Source organism: Mercurialis annua, linkage group LG8 (genome assembly GCF_937616625.2).
Source record: "Mercurialis annua linkage group LG8, ddMerAnnu1.2, whole genome shotgun sequence".
NCBI lineage: Eukaryota > Viridiplantae > Streptophyta > Magnoliopsida > Malpighiales > Euphorbiaceae > Mercurialis > Mercurialis annua.
The window spans coordinates 8,178,509-8,199,317 of record NC_065577.1 but is presented as its reverse complement, the minus strand read 5'-3'; the positions used below and the strand labels follow the sequence as shown (position 1 = coordinate 8,199,317).

At 34.2% G+C, this 20,809-nt stretch overlaps 1 protein-coding gene across 4 annotated transcripts; it reads right to left on the bottom strand.

The window, feature by feature from the left end:
* Positions 1-7: 7 nt before the first annotated feature.
* Positions 8-19,705, bottom strand: LOC126660078 (separase). 4 transcript variants are annotated; one of them, XM_050353410.2, is made up of 27 exons: positions 18,943-19,705; positions 18,224-18,401; positions 18,043-18,150; positions 15,406-15,537; positions 14,790-15,280; positions 14,206-14,311; positions 13,977-14,102; positions 12,938-13,231; positions 12,746-12,862; positions 12,371-12,592; positions 12,144-12,257; positions 11,894-12,022; positions 11,431-11,799; positions 11,235-11,324; positions 9,591-9,854; positions 9,360-9,483; positions 8,475-9,263; positions 7,889-8,126; positions 7,591-7,693; positions 5,947-6,144; positions 4,389-4,444; positions 4,072-4,301; positions 3,731-3,977; positions 2,985-3,387; positions 1,151-1,390; positions 876-963; positions 8-758 (listed from the first exon to the last, which is right to left on the bottom strand). In XM_050353410.2, exons 1-27 carry the CDS (start codon positions 19,629-19,631, stop codon positions 238-240), a joined length of 6,666 nt encoding a protein of 2,221 aa, XP_050209367.1. In that variant the 5' UTR covers positions 19,632-19,705; the 3' UTR covers positions 8-237. The 4 variants fall into 4 exon arrangements, with proteins under 4 accessions (XP_050209367.1, XP_050209368.1, XP_050209369.1 ...); XM_050353411.2 differs by having other exon boundaries at positions 12,144-12,245; XM_050353412.2 differs by lacking the exon at positions 18,043-18,150.
* Positions 19,706-20,809: the final 1,104 nt, after the last annotated feature.

The following is a 20,809-nucleotide window of genomic DNA, read 5'->3' as shown; positions in this document are numbered from 1 at the left end:
ATTAATATACCATAATTTTGCGTAATTAATAACTTTTTTGTATGCTGCTAAAACTTGTATGATACAAATACGTTTGAACTAAATAACAGTTTATTTACTAGTTTTACATTCCCCAATTTGGGAGGACAAGAAAAGACTTCAAAGATATAGATGTACAGAAAAATTGCTAGTGTGCATGGCATTAGCTGAAACTTCGTTAGCTGAATCTTCTGGAAAAATTATTCTGTTGATGTAATACTATAAATTATTCTTTCTCCTTATGCCTGTAGGGACACCGTAACATACCGGAGATGCTCCAATCAGAAAACGGAGTGTACAAGCTTCACGAGCTTGACTCATGAATGATCCAATCTTGGGTCTATGATTACAACAATTCTTCATGCCATTATCACTATCACAAGATTCAGCTTCTTTCTTCTTCTGGACTCTCTTCTTCGCGTTAACTTTGTGATCCTTTAAATTCATGGCCTCGAATTCTTCTGCTAAAACATGGCACTGCACACAATCTGTGGAAGAGCTAGACCTTTCATTTAACCAGGCATCAAGCATTGCTTTCCCAAACCGATCAATATCCTTGTCCGTGACTTCCCAAAGATTCGCGACGATGATTGGAGAACCAGCTAAAAGGTAGGATAATGGCGTACCCTGAGGAATATAACTGCCATTTAATGACAATGCGCCACTGCTGCATCCCATCAGAAGAGTAGCAGCACATTTCTCCAGTTTCTGAATCTCTTTCTGAGATATGTACTGTGCACCTGTTGCCACAACATTTACACTCTTTACAAAAGATATCATCTCAACCAAGTTCATAATCCAAAAATTAGAAAGAAAAAAAAAACAGAAAAAAAGTTGCAGCATTCAGTGATGCATACCACTTCCATGACCGAAATATAAGAAGAGGTCGTGACTCTTTAAGGCGGAAGTCAGTTCTTCTGCAGTGGGAGCACTTCCAGCTTTCCCCTGTAAAAATATTTAATCAAATATTGTTTCAAGAAACACAGTACTCCAGTAATCTTGCATCAGATATTACTTCTTATTGATTAACCTCCAATTTAAAGAAGTGGAGGTAATCCGTAAAATCCCACTACCAACGTAAGCAACTTACTATTATTATTCTTTACTTAACCATAAAGGTGGAAAAGAGCACCTCAAAATTTTGATCCCTGAACCACTTTTCAAATGCATTCTGGGTGCTGCTTAGATCACCACTGGGATTCAGCAAGTAAAATGCATCGAGGGGATCTATGAAAGGAAGTGTACTAAATATCCTCCCAACTTGTTCTTGAGGATTGCAGCTTCTATCAAGTGTCAAACTGATGCTACCAACAGAAGGCATTCGGTAGACCTCTTGGTTTCTAAGCACAGGTAAATTCTCCCATGGAAACATCTACACACAGTTATGAGTATATTTAGCATAAATAAAATGATATCAACTATATGGGAAAAAAAGGGAACTCTAATCCACTTCAAAAGCATGAAGATTAGGTCATGTGTCATCAATTTGAATCCAAGTTCACCAAGCTAACCAAAGGAAAGGCAACATCTTAAGTTAAAACAATAAAATGAATTCTTTAAGCATGCCAAAGACAACGTATCATTAATAACATAAATAATCACCTTGAGCATGTTATTTGTGAAAATTCTTCTTCTAGAAAGAATATGACAATCATTTCAGAAAAAATAACCATCCGAGATAAAATGCAATTCAGTAAAGATCGGACAAAATGATTCAGTCTGATTGGCTGGGATGGCTCTTTTGTCATCTTAATCAATCTGTAAGAGGCATTCAAGGTAATGTGGTGCAGGTCCAGGGTGATTAAGAAACCAACTCTTTAGACACCAACTGAACTTCCATCTTGTCCAATTGATTACATCCATCTATATCTATTTAATTTACAAAAATCTTTAAATAAACAATATGATATAAGGTTGACAAATGTCTCTCTAATAGGTTATTTCTGCCATTTGGAGTTGTTCAATTTCAGCAACACTTCCCTACCTTCTCCATTTACACCTTCCATTTTTCTACACCCTTAACCCTTCTTTCTTTTATGTTTGTTTTCTTTTAAGAGAAACTCTCCATTTTCCTCCATTATAATTGAATGTCCAACAGCTTTTGTCCTTTTTTTTATGTATGTGCCATAGACTTTGACATAGCTACTTATAGCCCTTACCTTTCAGCCAAAACCAGCTCCTCTTCTTGCTAAAATGCTATCTTTTATTGGTACTTTATTCTATTCACTTTATTTTGTTCCTCTACCCTTACAAGCAGAGCAATTGTTGGATGAATATATAAATATGTTAAAAAGGGATGGTTACAATCCAGGAAATATTAAGTTTTGAAGGAGTTATAGAATTCTACAGTTTATATAAAGTTGATTTGTGTAGAAGATATCATATTATGGGTTTAGACTTATGCTTATCACTTCCACAATTACTCTTAGTAGATCACAGTCACTGTTAATGTTTGCTTATTGACCAGTGACCACAGAGAAAATTTTGCAGTACCTAGGCTATAACTAAAACAACGCGCAAACACCTATCTAATTTGTTCTAAGATGATGTCTCACTAGTTCATTTAATTCCAGAATTTGATCATATTTTTGCTCTGATGTGGCTTTCTTAAGGATTTAGCGAATTCTTGCCTTCCATAGGAGAATATGATAATTTTGGTGTCATTTGGTAGATTAGAATATAGAAAAACTGCAATTAATTACAGGTTAATGAGGTTGTTTTAAACCGAAAAGCTGATATCTGACGCCCATTCCTACTTTAGACTTAGAGCTCATCAACCATACACAGATTCCATTTAAGCAAACCAACGGGACATTACCCTAATCCAACTTCAATCAATGAATAATATATAAAAGAAATACCAAGAGAGTACCAAATCAAGGAAACAAAGAAAAAAAAAGACCAACATTTAAGACCAGCCTCAGGAATCGGAATAAATTGGAGGAAGCAACCAAGAAAATGCGTACCTGAACTTCAATATCCAGCACCAAAATTAGAGGTTCTCTATAAACAGAATCCTCTTCAAGTTCATTCAGAGCTTCATTTAGCAGTTCGATGGCCATGTTAGACAGTTTTTGAGCTCCAAATTCCTTGGACAAGATCTGGGATGTTTCTTCATCAGAATATAAAACATTCCTTATGAAGCAGCCCTTTTTCAAAAATAATAGATCAGAGATACATGCTTCTCCATCTAACAAATTATTTCCGCCTCCGAGAATAACCTTTAAAAAACTTTCATTTGCCTCAAATTTACATTTGGATTTCAGATTTCGCATCAGCTTCTTGTGTACAGAATCTAGGTGCTTGGGGTTGGACAATTCTCCAAGAAGCACGTACCTCAAGGGACCTAACCACATATCTTCCAATTTCCTGAATCACAAAGACATGGCATGTTGCAATTAGAAAAAAACAAAAATCATTTATCAGAACTTGATGCTCCAAAGCTTGCACAAAAACATCTAGAATTAATTAACTCCCCACATTAATACATAGACAACATTTAGAAATGCTTGATAATTAATAAACAGTGTGTTCTACCTCCAATAAAGGTTACTAGGCAGAACAAATAATGCATGTCTGATAAACAAATATGAATGAGAGGGTTTTAAACTACTCTACCTATTATAATTTTAACATGTGCCTATGCATGTCATACAAGAACATACACTTATTGAGGCTAAATTCACTTGTATTGAGTGTAGTAGACAAATACCTAAGCAATTTACCAAGTTGCGAATCTAGCTTCTTTCTCCTCATCCACCATAGTTGTCTGTTCTCTTTAGTATCCTCCAAAGGAAATATTGATGAAGATAAGTAATTCTCCTCTAATATAAATTTAAATGCAGGAGCAACTTCATCAATGACAGTGAAACCCCAGGGACAGTGCCAATGCTTATCCAAGTCATTCATCTCTGAAAATTCTTCAGAGATAGGCTTTGGTGCATCATCATCTGAAACTTCTGACAAATACATACAGATTATTGAGTGTCAGATAACTTATGCATACAACGACATAATGGGCATGTAACATGTGTAACCTCTGTTCATAAGTACCTTCTGAAAATGAATTCACTGGCAGAAGCATCACAATAGGTTCACTCTTAAAGTTCAGGCGTGACAACAGCATCCATGCACAAACACATGAAGGATACACCAGTAGTTCTTGTAATAAACTCGCATAAGATTCACCTATCAAACTTATACAAATCACTGTCGTGCAAGGAAGGCTTGAGAAAAACTCGGTCACAAAATTTTCCAGATCTTGGAGAGACTTTGGTCCAAGCCTGCAGCAAAAAGGGAAAGAAAGAAAAAAAATTAGAATGGATTGTTAATCATGCAAAACTTCAATCTGCCGAACAAACACTTGAAACCTTTGCATTTTACTTGTTTCTGCTCCTTTGAATATTGATCCGGTCAATTTTGGCCCCTGAAAGCAGAATCATTAGATTAAACTAAAAAATGACATCTTCAGTTGACATCTTATTTGCACCATCAAGATATAACTAATTTCACAAGAAACTAATGAAGTAAAGTAAGTGCTTGAAATTTACTGGCGTATACTTCACTCTAAACTATTGGATAAACAAAACCCAGAAGAGAAGGAACCTATAACTGATTTATTGTGTCACAGTATATGTTTGAATTATTGACATCCAATCCAGACTAATATATAAACAAACACAAGCAGACGGATCAGGAAAACAAAGTCCAAGTCACGAATTGGTTAGAAAATTCATTGCAAGAGAAACTAAAATCTTGAACAAACAGGTACAGGGGCATGCACACTTCCCTCATCAACTTTACACTATTGGTCTAATACTACTACTCTCTCATCCCCGCCTTTAAGGTTTAGTGTCCTGTTTCTATTTCTGGCGCAGGAACCATATTTTAAAGACATACTTTCCTTTACCCACTGTCATTGTGGCTTTCCCTTTCATCTTCCCTTACTCCAAAGATAGTAAAACTATAACATTTTCAACATATTCCTCATTTTACTCCTCTCAAACATAGTATAAAATTATCAACTTTTCCTATCCTTGCAACAAAAATTCTTTTCTTTTAAAGAAAAAAATATTGATTTGATTTAAATGAAGCATATATTAGGTGATCATTGTAAATATGCGAGCTAGCCCAATCATCAGGGGATCTTCTTAAGGACTACACAGAATAAAGGAACTACAAATAAAAATTGATCAGCCAATAATAAGGTCATAAAGAAATAAGAATCGTGCTAAGATGTTATTATATTAGTCTGTGTTGCAGGGAAACAAACACAAAAATGAAACAACGAAACGTACTTTTTCATAATATAAGAAACGGAAACGTAGGATTAACGTGTAAATAATAAGATTATAAAGATATATTTATAAATTCAAGAAATTATGAAAAAACATGTATAATCTTAATTTTAAATGAATATATCTTCATGCAAATAAATTATTACACATTTATGATAATTAATAAAATAAATCATTTGAATATTATTATAATTTAAGTTTATAATAAATAATAACGTAGATTCTAAAGATTGTATTTTCAGAAAGAAAACAAGATTTTGTTTGTGGATTGTGGGTCATATGAATAATAAGATTTGTGGGTAACTAATTAAGTTTTTGAAAAAATTAATGAATGAGTAACTCTTTAGTTTTATTTTTTAAGAAACTAATTTCCTATTTAGAATAAATGTATCTAATTCCAAAATGTTTCCTATGAAAACTAATTTCCTATTTAGAATACATGTATCTAATTCCAAAATGTTTCCTATGAATTTCTAAGAGTTTCGGAAACAGACGTTTCCAACACGAGTAAACGTTGTTTCCGCAAGATTCCATGCATAACATATATCAGCCATCCAAACAGATCTACCAGCTCATCTGTAATGTAGAAGAATTTCAATACAATAAGCAAACCAAAAATGCAGGAACATACCTGATCATCTATAATATTTTCAGCTTCACGTTTCTGGGTGATATTTGAAAAGAATTGATAAGTAAGATGTGAACCAAGTGAAGCTTGATGAAAATATGATGCCCATTGACCTTCAGAGAGCACTTTGCAATAAGATGGCAAAGAAAAATGCTCACTTGATGAGGAAACAATGAAAATACAAGAAAGCAATCTGGAAACCTGTTAATTCAATGATTAAGAGCAAACACATCGGCAATTTTAAAAAATTACATACAGGAAAACAAGCAACATTAGGCTAAATGCAACGAGAAAGAGTAGTATTGAAGTCTAAAATTACAAATTTATAGTTTGTAACCTTGTCAGGTATTTATTTTAGTAATCATCAGCACGGAAAATAAGAAATAGAATCTGAACTGAATAGAACTAGAGTTCATACTTAGTGTTTAGATCTTGTGAAGGGACCCAAAATAATTACAAAAACCATAGAAGGCATCTGAAAAATGTCTTCCTCTTAACTCTTGTGATAAAAAAATGAAAAGATTCAAAATACTAATTACTCATTTGCCCCAAATTGATAGGCACTATTTTAAATTTCTTTGTCCCAACTAATAGACACTCAATTTAGTATTACTCTACTAAGTAATGTCAATAGAATAGACCCTCTTTAATTATAGTGAAATGTCTTAGTACTTTCTTAGTAATTGTGTTTGTCCTAAACTGCCTATCAATTTGGGATGGACGAAGTATTATATTTATTAATTAAACAAGTGATGATAAGATTTTGTTGCAGAAACCTGGCCAAACTATTACGAATCAATCTTTCAAAACACAGTAATTATCTGTCTTAACAATATAGTAATCTTTACAAAACTACCAGAGCACCGGGTCATCATCCCTGATGAAAAGATTTTTAACTGAAAATATACTAGCTTTGTTATAATTCCAAAACTGATTTTCATTTATTCAGTTTATTCATAATCTTTGACCAAACCTATCTAATCCCTCAGTATACCCATCAGGTGTAAAGCTACCAACAAAAACAATTACCCTACAAAAGAATTCTACTGACATTAGACATACAGGGATATGAACTCCTAACATAGTTGTGGAAGGAACAATTGAAATGAATGAAAAAAGGAATAGCAAGATATTAAAAAAAAGGCCTAATTACTTAAAAACCACTCACCTTGTAACTTTTTTTCATTTATACCATGACCTAGGAAAATTTTCAACTGTACCCTATTTTCGATTTTTATGTTTCATTTGTACCCCAAAAGTAAATTTTTTGATAATTTAATTAATTTAAAGATGAAAATATTAAAAACAAGATACATAAATGATTAACATTAACATTTTATTAAAATATAGATTAAAAATGAAGGACTAATTTAAACTCCTTTTCAAAAGAAAATAGGTCAATTCAACTTATTAGGGTAGAGATGAAACAAAAAAATCAAAAATAGGGTACAATTGAAAATTTTCCTAAGTCATGGTATAAATGAAAAAAAGTTACAAGGTGGGTGGTTTTTAAGTAATTAGGCCTAAAAAAAAAAGTAAAGTTGCTACAGTTTTTAAAATCTAAGGCTCGTCTGAAGGCAATACCAAAAAAATGAAAACAAAGAATATCAAGCTTAAATTACACCAAAATGTAAACAAACATTTGACCTGCTGAAAAAGTTTAGGAACTTCACGACAGAGTACGAAGGCTAGCATCAGCCATGAAACTACTTTTTGCAATTCAACATGGGATAGATCACAGCAAAAGGTCCTGTTGCAGAACAAGCTATGAGAAGGCCATAATCAATTGTACAGAATACTATTTCAATAAAGAATTAAACTTGCTTATTTGTAGGCATATGTGCTCACATTGCAAGCCTAGAAAAGTATGTTCTAGAACTTCATATTTACTCAAGGACATGCACATAGTTACAATAAGGTACGGATGTCTCATTAATACAAATACCTGTTGTCTTTATAATGGTAACCCTTCAGAAAGAACCAGCATATGTTGTAGAGCAAAGCTGCACGTTCAACAGCAAAGGCATCCCCATAGAACTCCCTCCCAACAAAATCAAGCAAACATGTGTGTGAAACATGATTATAAGGTTGGGTAAATGGATTTCGGCTGACCAGAACAGTGATACTTTGCAAAATGATTTCATGTGCTTCATGGAGTTTACCATGAACTTCTAGGCACTTACCTGAAAATCATAACAATAAACTATTGAAAGAGACTAAGATGCAAATGCTCACACAAAAGATTTGCTAATTTATATTTTCAATTAAAATAGTCAACACTTTCTGCTTCTGAGAATTATATGTGCTGTTCAGTATAGCTATTTGCTATCCAAAATTATTTGTACCGTTTAGTATAGTATATACAGCTCATAAAGGACCTAAGTTCTAACCAACGAGTTAATTAGATAATTTAGAATATAAAAATACACTACTGCACTAATTACTACTTAAAGCTGACTCAGCAAAACACAAAATTTGAAAAATGATGTACATAATTGACAATAATTTGTGATATGCAATGGCAGCCATACCTCTGCCACTTAGTACCCTGAGGGAGAGCCGCCGTCTAACAAGCTCCCACTTCATATTTATGAAATTCATCAATAGTCCAGATTCTTTAACTTCCATAGCCAGACAGAACCAGCACTTCATTGTGTTGCAAACACATGCAACTTCACATCCCAAATCAACCCTTCTGCTACTTGTCTCTGACAATGACTTTTTTTGGCTGTTGGCATCAGAGTAATCACATGCACTATTCCCATTCAGATGTTTGAAATGGCCATGTTGCAGCTCTTCCACACTGTTTACGTTTTGATTTTGAGAAGAGCGGTATCTGGAACGAGTTATTCTTGTATTTTGCTCAGGTATGGACGATTGCTCTTGTAACGAAGATCTCACAGTAGGCTTGGTATTTTTATTCTTTCTGCCTTTCAGCTTTGCATTTGGTCCTGATTTTGTGGAAATAAAATCCACCTTATCCGGCTGAGTTGTGTCAGAGCAAGCAAATTTCTTTCTTGTTCCATCTTCAACTTCTTCAGGACAACTAATAGAGTTCCTCCATTCTGTAAGATTCAATTTGTCCAGGGACAACTTATACAAGCTTTCAGCATGAGATAACCTCTCCGTTAAAATATTTCTTTTAGCATCAAAAATACAATTTCGGGATAAATCAGCAAGTTGCTGATCGACAGTAACATCCAGTATCAATTTGCACTTTACACAAGTTATAGCAGAACGAGAACTTTCCAAAGTCTGTTTTGCAATTTGAAGTTCCTTTCCTGAGAGATCCCAAGACCTTTTCTTACGATATAGTTTACCTACATATCCATAGGAGTGAGCAAATGTTCAAATCACTTCAAAGAAAATGAATAAATTGTCGTTATTGGCATCAGTAAACAGTTTTTATTTTATACCGAGAACAGAACAGAATGCAACTATAAACAGCGACAAGCTTTGTTGGCAGGAGATGTCTTTTCCCCATAGTAAAAAAGTTTCAGCCTCGCTTCCATTTCCCATTATTTCATGAATAATTCCAACCTGTAATATCATCAGCAGTCGAAAAGCCAATTCATAAGCTTCAAAGAGTAGGCAGGAAATGAATGAAATTACCAAAGCAAAAGCTTAAGAGCCAAAGATTACACAACCTGTAGAGTGCTTTCAAGATAACATTGAAGTACTTTCCATGGACTGAGATAACAAACTTCTCCATCTGAGGATTTACTTTCAGAGCACCACAATTTGCAAGCAACTGATTCATTCACTCGTAGATTGCGCACACCATGAATGAGCTTTTGAGAATGATCACCAACATCAACAAGCTTTTCAGTTTGATGCTCAACGGAGTATGTAAACTTCTCCTGAAAGAGTTCTGTACGCAGTCGATGGGCTTCTTTTGCATACAGAAGTGCCTGTTAAGAATGAAATAATTTGCATTAAAATCCAGAAACCCATAACCAGCAGGAATTATAAAATATACATCAAGATAAAGACAGAAATTTCCATACATGTCTTACAGGATACTTAATCATGTTTTAATATGAACAAAGGAAAAAAAAACAGACAAGAATGCATGCATTTACTTAATTGAAGATAGCAGCAACCAGTAGGAGATAGAAAAAACTATAATGGAACTTTAGCCACAAATAATTTAGACATCCAGATCCATCAGAACTTCAGATCAGAAAGCCAATTGATCCAATAAGGTACAGAAATGTAAAGAATTAGACCAAAAAAGCAATTGATGAACCAACAAACAAATGTTTGTTTCTAAGCATCATTGGAAGAATATGGCTGCAAAGTGCTGGAGAAGTTTGGTAGATTTATGACCCAAAAGTTGAAACTGTGGATTGGTTGAGTTGCCCACTCAGTAGCATCTAACAAATGTAACTAATTGAAAATTACGATCTGGATAAAAATGTTCATACAGAAACAGTTTCCCCTAAGCCATTGCACAAGTTTTACCAGAACCAACAGTAAAAACAATAGAACAATATCCTTGATCGCAATTATTTGCATACTAGCTTAGTCATGAATGAAGAGCATGCGGAATTAATTTGTTCCATGATTATTTAAACAGCTAAAATGAATCAGAAACTCTTAATAGTTTCTTTACTCTTCATTTAAAGGAAGAAAAGAGGTAGATGCAGACCTCACTTAGCACAATTTTGGGTGAAATAATGAGCGGGTAAGTGTTAAGTAGCACTAGTCTTCTGAATTGAATATTGATCTATAGTTCTATACAAAATACAAATGCAAAGTCTTACTAAATCCTAGTTGTACCCTAATTTAGAGGAATCTAGATAAAACTTAGTTGAGTTGAGTTGTATCTCCACTGGGCTTCTTTTGCACTCAGAAAACTCATGAGCTTCCTAAAGAAAACCTGATAGCAAATCAACTGAAAAGGAACTATTCAGAGCAGAGATAAACATAAATTCATCAGTTAGATGAGCGCATAAAAGCATCATTCATTAAGACATTCTCAAGCACACAGATGATCAAACCTGTTCTATATCCATACTTGTATTCTTAATATTAGTTGAGTTTGTATTTGTATTTGAACTTAATTAATAAACTGAGAACTTCTGCATATTCATCAAACTCATGTTCTCTAGTTCAATGAGAACTAAAATTAGTTGACAGCCAAGATGATTAATCATCAATCTAAACTGGAACAAAAAATATTTGAAACAAAGTGAATACTATCTTCCTAGATTAAATCATAACAGTCAATTATTTCTTATAAAAATTTCAACTTCGGCCAAAAATGAAAAATATTATGTACATTTTACCTCAAATAAACGCCCACTTGCAATGAATTGTTCACTCAAATCATAGTATAGGCATCCAGCAGAGAAAACAGAATAACTGGTTACAGGAACCTGTGAAAAGAGCAAGCAAAATAAATTAGTAATTTTATATCACTTATGAAATTAAAATACTAATGAAGAACCATAGTAGGCTTATAGAAGGATTCAAGTATTAAACCACTGAAATAAGCTCAAACGCAGCTCGTTTAATATCGTCGACTGTGACTTCAGACTGAAAAGGAGCCTCGTGGTTACAAGAGCTGCAGGGTACACTTGTAAACAAATATGAGAAGTTTTGTTGAAACCCAAGTGCTGAAGATGGAAAGCCTTTTAGACAAAGCGTCCAGAAATCAATAGACTTCAATTGTTCACAATAATCCCTTGATAAATTCTTCAGAAGCTCCTCATGTACAGGTGACACACACAGGGCATGACTCAGCCTTCTACTCTCCCACAAGATGGACAAGAACTTCTCCACTGGCACATTTTTTTGTTGGAGTATTCTAATTATCAGCTTATATACATCATGGTAAATTTCTATGGAACCCTGAATAGGTAAAGTAAAAAGAAGACTAAGCTCAGAGAACTCAAAAGACATCAAAAATGATAACCACAATCAAATAATGAGATCATGAAGTTACCTTCACTGCTAATAAATCAGCTATATTATACAGTAAAACTAGTCCACTGTCAGATGATTCAAGACCAGAATCTGAACTTGGAATACTCAACCATATAGTTGTAGCAGCTTTGATATCTTGAAGGATTTGCTGCTTCCAGCAAGAAACAAAAGACAGCGTAATGTTCGTTCTGGCATAACATATTAACTAAATGCATAAACTTTAAGCATTAAAAAGCAAATTACAGGGACTAGCCTTCTATGGTTAACACCTTTGAATTTGGCTCAGTTTCCTGGATACATAAAGCACGCAAGCAATGTCCCACAGCTAAGTTATGAGAACTTGGAGTTCCGTCAACATGCTCTTCACCATTCTGTTTCAGTGTCTATCTCAAGTAAGTCACATACCAACTCTGTCAAGAGCAAAAGCATTTCTACCAAATGTTTAACAAGCAAAAGATCGATAGGATAAAGAAACATAAAGGGGTAAATAACTCACAATTGTTGAAATTGCATCCGTCAAACACTGAATACAATCCTTCAAACCTTTAAGGCCAAAGGCCCTCAACACCCGTCCTTTTCTTAGTAGAAGGCTCAATCTCTCTGCAGGGCTAATTTGCATGGTATACACATCTTGCAAGAGAATATCTATTATTTCAAGTTGCATTCTCTGGCACAATTCTGGGTACATAGCATGTATTTCTTCATATGCAAGAAGCTCCTATATAAATAAATATATATATGGAATGTAAGGAAAAAAGAAGGAAGAGCAAAATCCATAGTCACAAGTTTAAAAAGAATGGTGCAAATTTAAAGCTAATGAAGAAATGTAAAGCAATAAATCCATTTAAGAAAAGCAGCATGAAGGGCCAACCTGCTGTAAAATTTTGCCAATTGACCTTTTTGACAATTTCCCCGAAAATGACAACAAATGATACAAGGTTGAAGCTTTATCATCCACCTCCAAGTGCTTACGAAGTTTGCATTGTACCTACATATTAGATTATAATCAGACAACCAAACAAGAAAAATTAATTAGGGATGGTTGATGGTGTTCAAGTGCTACCTTTACCCATTGCTTCACCAAAGTCATAGGACCCGGCAGCCTTTTCAATATATCTTCAACAGCAGACCAATTTTCAAGACCATTTACTAGTATCTTTTTTATTTTGGGACTGGCACATTGGTAGACAACATCCAAAACAAAAGCAGTTCGTGTACATGTCTCCGAAACAAAGTTTAAAATAACGTCTTCCGAAATATCGCAAGTTAACCCATTGGACTGGTTCATATACATTTGACAAAGAAGGACAGCATAAGTCCAGGATGCTCTGCAAGATAATTTTAATGCCTTTGAAGCCTGAAGTAAGCAAACAAAAAGATGGCTTTATAAGTAAAAGTATCAATCAACCCAAGAATGTAATGTTTTTCAAGGTGATGTCAGATAAAAGGACATTAATCTGCATGTTGGTGCTTGTATTAAAAAAAAAGACCCTTTCCCTCCAACAATCCATATAATCACCATCAAACCTTTTAAGTTATCCTATGTTGGTTGCCTCAGTCAACCATCCACAGGTAGTTCATCTGCTACTCACTCATTATAACTGCTGTACTCCATCTTGTCAACCACTTCCAAACATTTGCAAACACTCATTAAAAGCATTGATCCCATTTCTAACGAACGGGCAAAACAAAATATCCAGATATGACTATGTGTTTCTATGATTCTATCAAATCAAATAGACAAAGTCTAATCGATTTGATCCTATATTCAATAATGCAAGCAGCAAAACAAAGCAATAAGAAGATGTTTTAGAACTTGCGACAAAAAGAGCACAGAAGGGCCACTTTTCTTATGGCACATATGCATTGCCTTCACAAGTATATTTAAGAATTAGAATAAAATCTATCTCGAATGGTAAAGCAGAAATATATAAAAGCTAACATGAGCACGTCTTCCATCTCATTGTTTTCCTTAACAAATAATATCATGCGACAAAACAATAAAAAATTATCACAGGAAAACAAAGTTAACAACTTCATGTGCATCATCTTAAGAAAGAAACCGCATAATTAATTCACTTCTTTTACTATAATTAAAGTACCTCGTTCATTTGCTTATTTCTGTATAAATGTACACCGAGATTGTAAAGAGATGCGAATAAATATTTCAGTCCCTGATATTGAATTAGTTTGCTGGCAATGATGTGCTTCATTAGATGCACATTTTTCTGAAAAAAGAAAAACAAACCAATTAGTGATATTTAACATTTGAAGCAAAATCCTCAAGATGTTAGACTATGGACTTCAGTAGTATTGACATAAAATGGAAACCTGAAATTTTAGCTTGGTCTGGAAGGAGAGAGTAAAGGCAGCAACAGCAACACTGAGTATAATCTTATTTTCATCAAAATCACCTCCCTCTCTTTCAGATGCTGAACTGCAAACTTATGCAGGAAATGTGAGGAGCTGCTTAGTGACATAAGCAGGCCTAATTATAAATAAAGCCCATAGCGATAATATAAAATTTTAAAATTAAGTTTATGGGACTGACAAGGGACAGCCAACATTTGCAACAATACAAAGAAAAATGAAGTGAGCTTTCTTAGAAATAAAGAGAATTTATCAGTACATCTAAATCAAAATCTTACTGAGTACTTTTTTCAGACAACTCCACTACAGGCAATGTGTGTGGCTCAAGCAATCAACATACCAACAGACGAAAAGAACTCTACTCCAATTTAAAAAGAAAATTAACATGACCTCAAACATAACGTATAACATTCTTTGTTTATTCCATCATAGAGTGGCTAGAAGAACTTTAAATAAATTAGATATCGGTATTCATTTGCTGCATAAGAAGCCAAAGATCTACAAATTATGGCAAAAGAAATAATACATCGCTATAGTCAATTTACCTGTGTAAAAAAAGGAACACATCCAAACACTGATCAAATGCTTCTTGAACGGTAAACATAAAAGTAGAAACAGAAGCAACATCATTTTCAGCAAAAAAATGTTTTTTCTCTGAGTTTATTAATTCAGCAAGAGGCTGACACAAGAACTCCAATGCATTTAAGTAGCTTTTCAGAAAAGCCTTTCGCTCCTTCTGTGTGCAAGCTAATGCGGAATCCGACTGTAAATATGATAGACTATCGGAGTCCTTAAAAACAACCCCACACAAGACACAGATTTCCTTGCTTCCAATACTGAAGTAACTTTGAAGTGAACCGAGCAGGGGTGATAAATTTGAAATTCTATCTCCATCCGTAAACAAACTGCTAACTGCATACTCATCTTTTAAGACTTTGGACAATGTAGCGGAATCAATTATGGATTTTAAAACTTTATCCGTTAATGTTGATCCAATAGCATAAAGCCTTAGAATCATATTGATTGGTTCCATAGCCTGCAAAAGATATAAATTAAAATAAACATACAGATTGCTATTTATAGGAGTCTTCATCCAAATCATTATGTAGCTTAATGTAGATAAAGAGAAAAAGTACACACAATATGACCTAAGTGTAATACCTGGCAAACATCATCTAATTTATTTAGACATGCTTCAATAGTGCTATAAAAAAATGTACTCGCAGTTCGACATTTATAGGCACAATAATCAACAACTTCAACAAATTCTATTCCCCAATTTTGATCTTCAACCTGCCACAAAATGTTTATCAGCACTAAAAATTAGAAAAAGTCGGAACTAAATAAATTTGCTTAAGTATTTATAAACTTCATGTTCAACTACATTTGTTTAAATATAATGTACTTCTACTTCTACTTAACAATAAAATAAAGGAAGAAAAAATAGAAGCTCCTACACTAAGTGAGGATGGCCGCAAGGCATCCTACAAAAAAATAAAATTGCTCAACCCCATAGTTTCCTTCACTTGGCATACAAAGATGTTTATCTATTTAGGAGTTATAGCTGTAATATTCCTAATTAATTGATTGTGGTATTTTTGTATAGTTGACTTCCTCAGATAAGTATATGTATTATGCATGAATATGTGGAGTAAAAGTTCAGTATTTTCAGCCAATTATCAATTTGGTGTCAGAAGAAAAGAAAAGTTTTTCCACTGCCTTCTCTTTTGTTCGAACCCAAGCAGTCAAATAGCCGGAATTTTTTTCTCTCTTATGCTTTTTGCCCAGCTCCAATTCCAACCTAACCTTAACCTAATTATCATCTAGTCTCAATCGATATCTACCATAACTGACAGCGAGGTTCCTAACAAGAAACTCTTGATGGTGACTATCCATGAGTCTTCTTCTCCAATCCATATTAAATTGAATGGATCTAGCTATCGTGTTTGGTCAAAAAGTCCAGAGTTGTAGGCAGGAAGAAGGGTTCTATTGCTAGAAGAAAGGTTGCACCGGCAGAGGCTAGTCCAAGCTATGATGAATGGAAAGCTGAAGATGCCCTTGTCAAATCTTGGCTTATTAACTCCATGACTGATAATCTGATATCACACTTTGTGCAGTGTTGGATGCGGTTAAGAGGAGCTATCTTGATGTTTCCGACTCTTCTCAAGTTTACGAGTTGATGAAGAAGTCCTTTTAACTGCGTCAGGTTGGTTGACCTCTATCATAATATTACAATGAACTGAATTTAATTTTCATGGAGTTGTAGACCTAATGACCTGACATGTGCTGCTGATATTGAGAAACAACAGAAGCGTAATACAGAGTATCACAGCAATATGTTTCTTGCAGGTTTTGAACACAGTTTGGATCAAGTTAATAGTCGTGTTTTGGCTACCTCTCTATTACCATGATTGGAAGAATCCTATTCTATAGTTCGTCGTATGGTACATATTGAAGTTGACAGGAATTATATCAAGAATAACTTGGATTTTTCCTTACATTAGGAGTGGAAACCAGCCGGCGAACATGATGACTCATGCCATTACTAGTAGCTCATATTATGATTCACTATCCAAGTTGGGCATGCTTGATATCTATCCACCAACTTGAAGGCTAGATTTAACATATATAGATGTATATCTATTTAAGAATTATAGTTATAATATTCTTAATTAACTGATTGTGATTTTCTTGTATAGTTGACTTACCTTACAAAGGCATAGGGGTGGGGCATCGGTCGGTTTGGTTATCGAACCCACCATAAACCAAAACCGATCAGTTTTAAAGCCCCTAAAAAAATTAACCGAAATGAAGTGGAAATTCGGTTCGATCGGTAACCAGTATATATGATTAATACTGGACTTGGACAACAACGCTCCTTTGCGCGGTGGAAAAGCCTATTGAACTGCATTGATAGGTCACGGTTTTGAGACTTAGGAAAGATAATTGGTAGTTTTAAATTTTTCTTAAAAAGTGGGATTTGATCTCCGGTCTGTAGACCTTGCTAACATGAACATTAACTTACAATTTGTAGTGTAATGCCTAGCAAAGTTTACATATATGATCTATTTTGGTTTTTGGTTCGGTTCAGTACAGTTAGGATTTATAAAAATCAAAGCCGAACTGAACCAAATCAAAATAAAAACCAAATACACTATTAAATCAGTTCAGTTCGATTGAAAATTCGGTTTCGGTCAGTTTTTGCACACCCCTAGATAGGCATATGTATTACACATAAATACCTTGAGATATGTGGAATATAATAATTCAGTATTTTCATCCAATTATCATTTCCTCCATTCTACACTCTTCCCAAAAATATATACGCAAGGATAAGCATATGTAAATTTAGGTTTTCCGTTTGACACTACAAATACATGAACACAAGTTTCCGAAAAATGTTTTCTAAAAGATCAGATCTCATACTTATACCAGGTGTACGCAATGTAAATTTAGAAGGCAATAATTGTTGGAACAAAGTAGGCATAACAATGTCTTTCGTGGAACTTATTAAATTGCATTCTCCAAGTAAGAGTATCAAATCCTCGTATGTATAAAGCACAATATGTATAATCCAATCTCACAGTGAATCAATTTGCAATACAGCTTGAATGACATACTAAATAATCAGTTATGAAATCTATTATGCACCTTTTATTACAACTTTTGATTTAAACAATAAATCTGATATGTGGAGAGTGTTGCAACAGAAAATCACATTACAGATAACATTTGACAAACAACATAAATGGAACAGTCTACACTTAGCCGTCACTGACAACAAATATGCTAAATTACCTTGCACATATCGGCCAGGGAGTCCAAAATGATTTTTAAAATGTCAATGGTGAATAAAGGTCTGTCATCTTGATGCAAGAACAGAGAGGAACAGATTTGACGGGCGAACTGAAAATAAAGTCCAAATCAGAGAGAAGCAAAGATTTCCTGTCATTTCACTGGGTAAAAATCAAGAGAATACCTTGAATATCTGATCTTTCAAAGATGACTTTTTGTACTCGTCCATTGATATCACGCAGAAAGAATGAACAACATCTCCATCAAAATTTAATTGCTCGCCGACCAAAAACCGAGTGCATTTGCCCAAGTAAATCACAAGCACTCTATGCAACTTTTCATATGCATTGGCATCTAACACCCTATAATATTTATTTTAAGCTACAAATGGTCAGCAAGCTAAATATCTATAACTACAACTTTCTAATGTTCATAAACAAAAATGGTGACAAAATACATCTAATTCAGAAAGCACCCAATAAGACATAGCTTAAGTCTATCTATACCAAAGCTAGGATGCAAGTTGACAAGACATGACAAGATAAAAGAATTAAATAAAAGAATATTCATATTTGTTCTTTCTCCCATTTCTCTAAAATAATGCCCCATGCTTTCATTTCTAAATGAAATTTGCTATTCTATAATGCATTACATTTTAGCAAACATATCATTCCCAACTAGACAAAATTCCGAAGAGATCAAAGCTAATCCCATCTAAAGCTCTAACCATCAAATTTCCACAAAATCTAAACCACCCATTTCCTTTTTCTTTTCCCAGAATTCCCCTTTAATTAACACATACTAAATTATTCCCCATAATTTCAACATCCTAGAAATTGAAGGATTGAACAAAAGACCCCATTTTACATTTTCTTTCTTGTTGGGGCATAAAATTCCACGCACCTGAACCATGGCATGACCTCATCAACCAGCCGAATAGCAGTAGTATAATCCTCACGATCTCTACTCTGCCCTAAAGCCAAACATTTCACAACACTCACAGTTGCCTCAACAACCAACTTGACAAATTCCAAATCCTCCACATTCTCCATCAACTCCGGCACAAACTCCCCCACCTTCTTCTTTTTCTTCTTCTTCGTCGTCTCCCCATACTCCAACCCCTTAATCTTCTCCAAAATCATAAACCCTTCAATTCCCGCTTCCTTATAAAACCCTAACCGCTCCAAACAATTAACCAACCTCAGCCTCTGCATACACACGGTATACGGTTTACACGATAGCTGCGGCGCTACTAATTCTAAGCAATCCAAACACAATCTGTAAGTATCAAACAGTTCGAGAACAAACTTATCATCATCATTATTATTATTTCCGGGAATGCGAGATTTGGAGAGGTCGGAGAGGCGTTTAGGGATGACGGAGAGGGAGCGGTTGAGGAACGAGAGAAACTGTTTGGCTAGGGATCGAGTTAGGGTTTGGATTTGGGTTTGTGTTTGAGGTTTTTTAGGGTTTGTGAGATCGGTGAATGGGAGTAAGTAATTAGAAAATAGAGATGAGATTGAAGGTGATGATGAGGAGGAGGATTGTTCGAGGTCTGAAATTAGGGTTGATTCTGTGAGTGATGAAGCCATTGAGTGGAAATGAACTGTGAAATGAAGAGGAAGAAGAGAAGAAAAAATGTTTGTGGAAGGCGGGAACTGAGACCGCCATGGGATTTGTATGCTTTTGAACAGCAGAGCTTATTGGGCTTTTAGCAGATGGACCAATTATAGTTGAGCGGCCCATTTCTTGGACCCCGGTCAGTTGGATCAACTTTGGGGTTTTTTATAGGGCTTTTTACACAAACAACCTACATTGACTAATTGTTTACTTTTATACATGTCATATTTTTCACTTACTAAACTACCATACACGGAGCTGATTCTAACTTTTATACGGATCTTATATATTCAACCCTAATAGCACAATCATCATAATTTCATTTATTTTCTCTCTCCTCATCATTCAATTCTCTCTTCCTCTCAACTCATATTTCTCTCTCTTCCTCTCAGCTCATCTTCCTCTCTCTTCATCTCCGTCGTCTTCCGCTTCGCCGTCCTCTACTCCTACGCTCCTCCGTCATCGTTCTCATCATCGTCTCCGTTGTCATCTTCGCCAACGCCATCATCTCCTCTGCTCGTCTTGTCATCTATTTGATTTCAGATTTACAATTTATTCATTCTTCTTCTTTTTCTTCTTTTTTATTTTCAGATCTACAATTGTTTTACTGTTTTTTCATCATTAAACATGTATATAGATTATATTTCAAGAATATAATGTTAATTTCATGTTATGTAATATACAATTATGGTTATATGGAATAATTTTTTGTTATTTCTGCATTTTGTTTTTGTATTTGGTTGTATTTCTGTGTTTATTTATTCTGCAGTTCGATTTTTTGATGATGGTTGATTGTTGAATTATTATAATGTTACAGTGTTGTTGATTTTGTGTTGATAATCAGTTAGTATTTCCTTGATTTTAACATTGGAATTTTTTTTTAAATTGGCAAATTAGATAACTTTGTCAGCGAAATAAATTAAATAAAATAAAATTTAACCGATACTAGATAATTATATGTTTGCATTATTATGTTGACATGTTGTTGATTTCTTGTTGATATTTTGTTAATTGTCACAGTTTTTCAAAAAATTATGTTTTATTTTATTCCTTATATTGATTCATTGTTGATTTATTGTTGACATTATGTTGATAAGTATTTCAACTTTTTTTGATTTTCAATTTTATGTTGACATGTTGTTGATATACT

Coding starts and splice junctions, on each gene's coding strand:
- LOC126660078 (XM_050353410.2), bottom strand. CDS start 19,631: ATGGCTTCATCACTCACAGAATCAACCCTAATTTCAGACCTCGAACAA. Junction 18,402..18,942: donor GAGGTCATGCCATGGTTCAG/GTGCGTGGAATT, acceptor TAAATATTATAG/GGTGTTAGATGCCAATGCAT. Junction 759..875: donor ATATTTCGGTCATGGAAGTG/GTATGCATCACT, acceptor TTGTGGCAACAG/GTGCACAGTACATATCTCAG.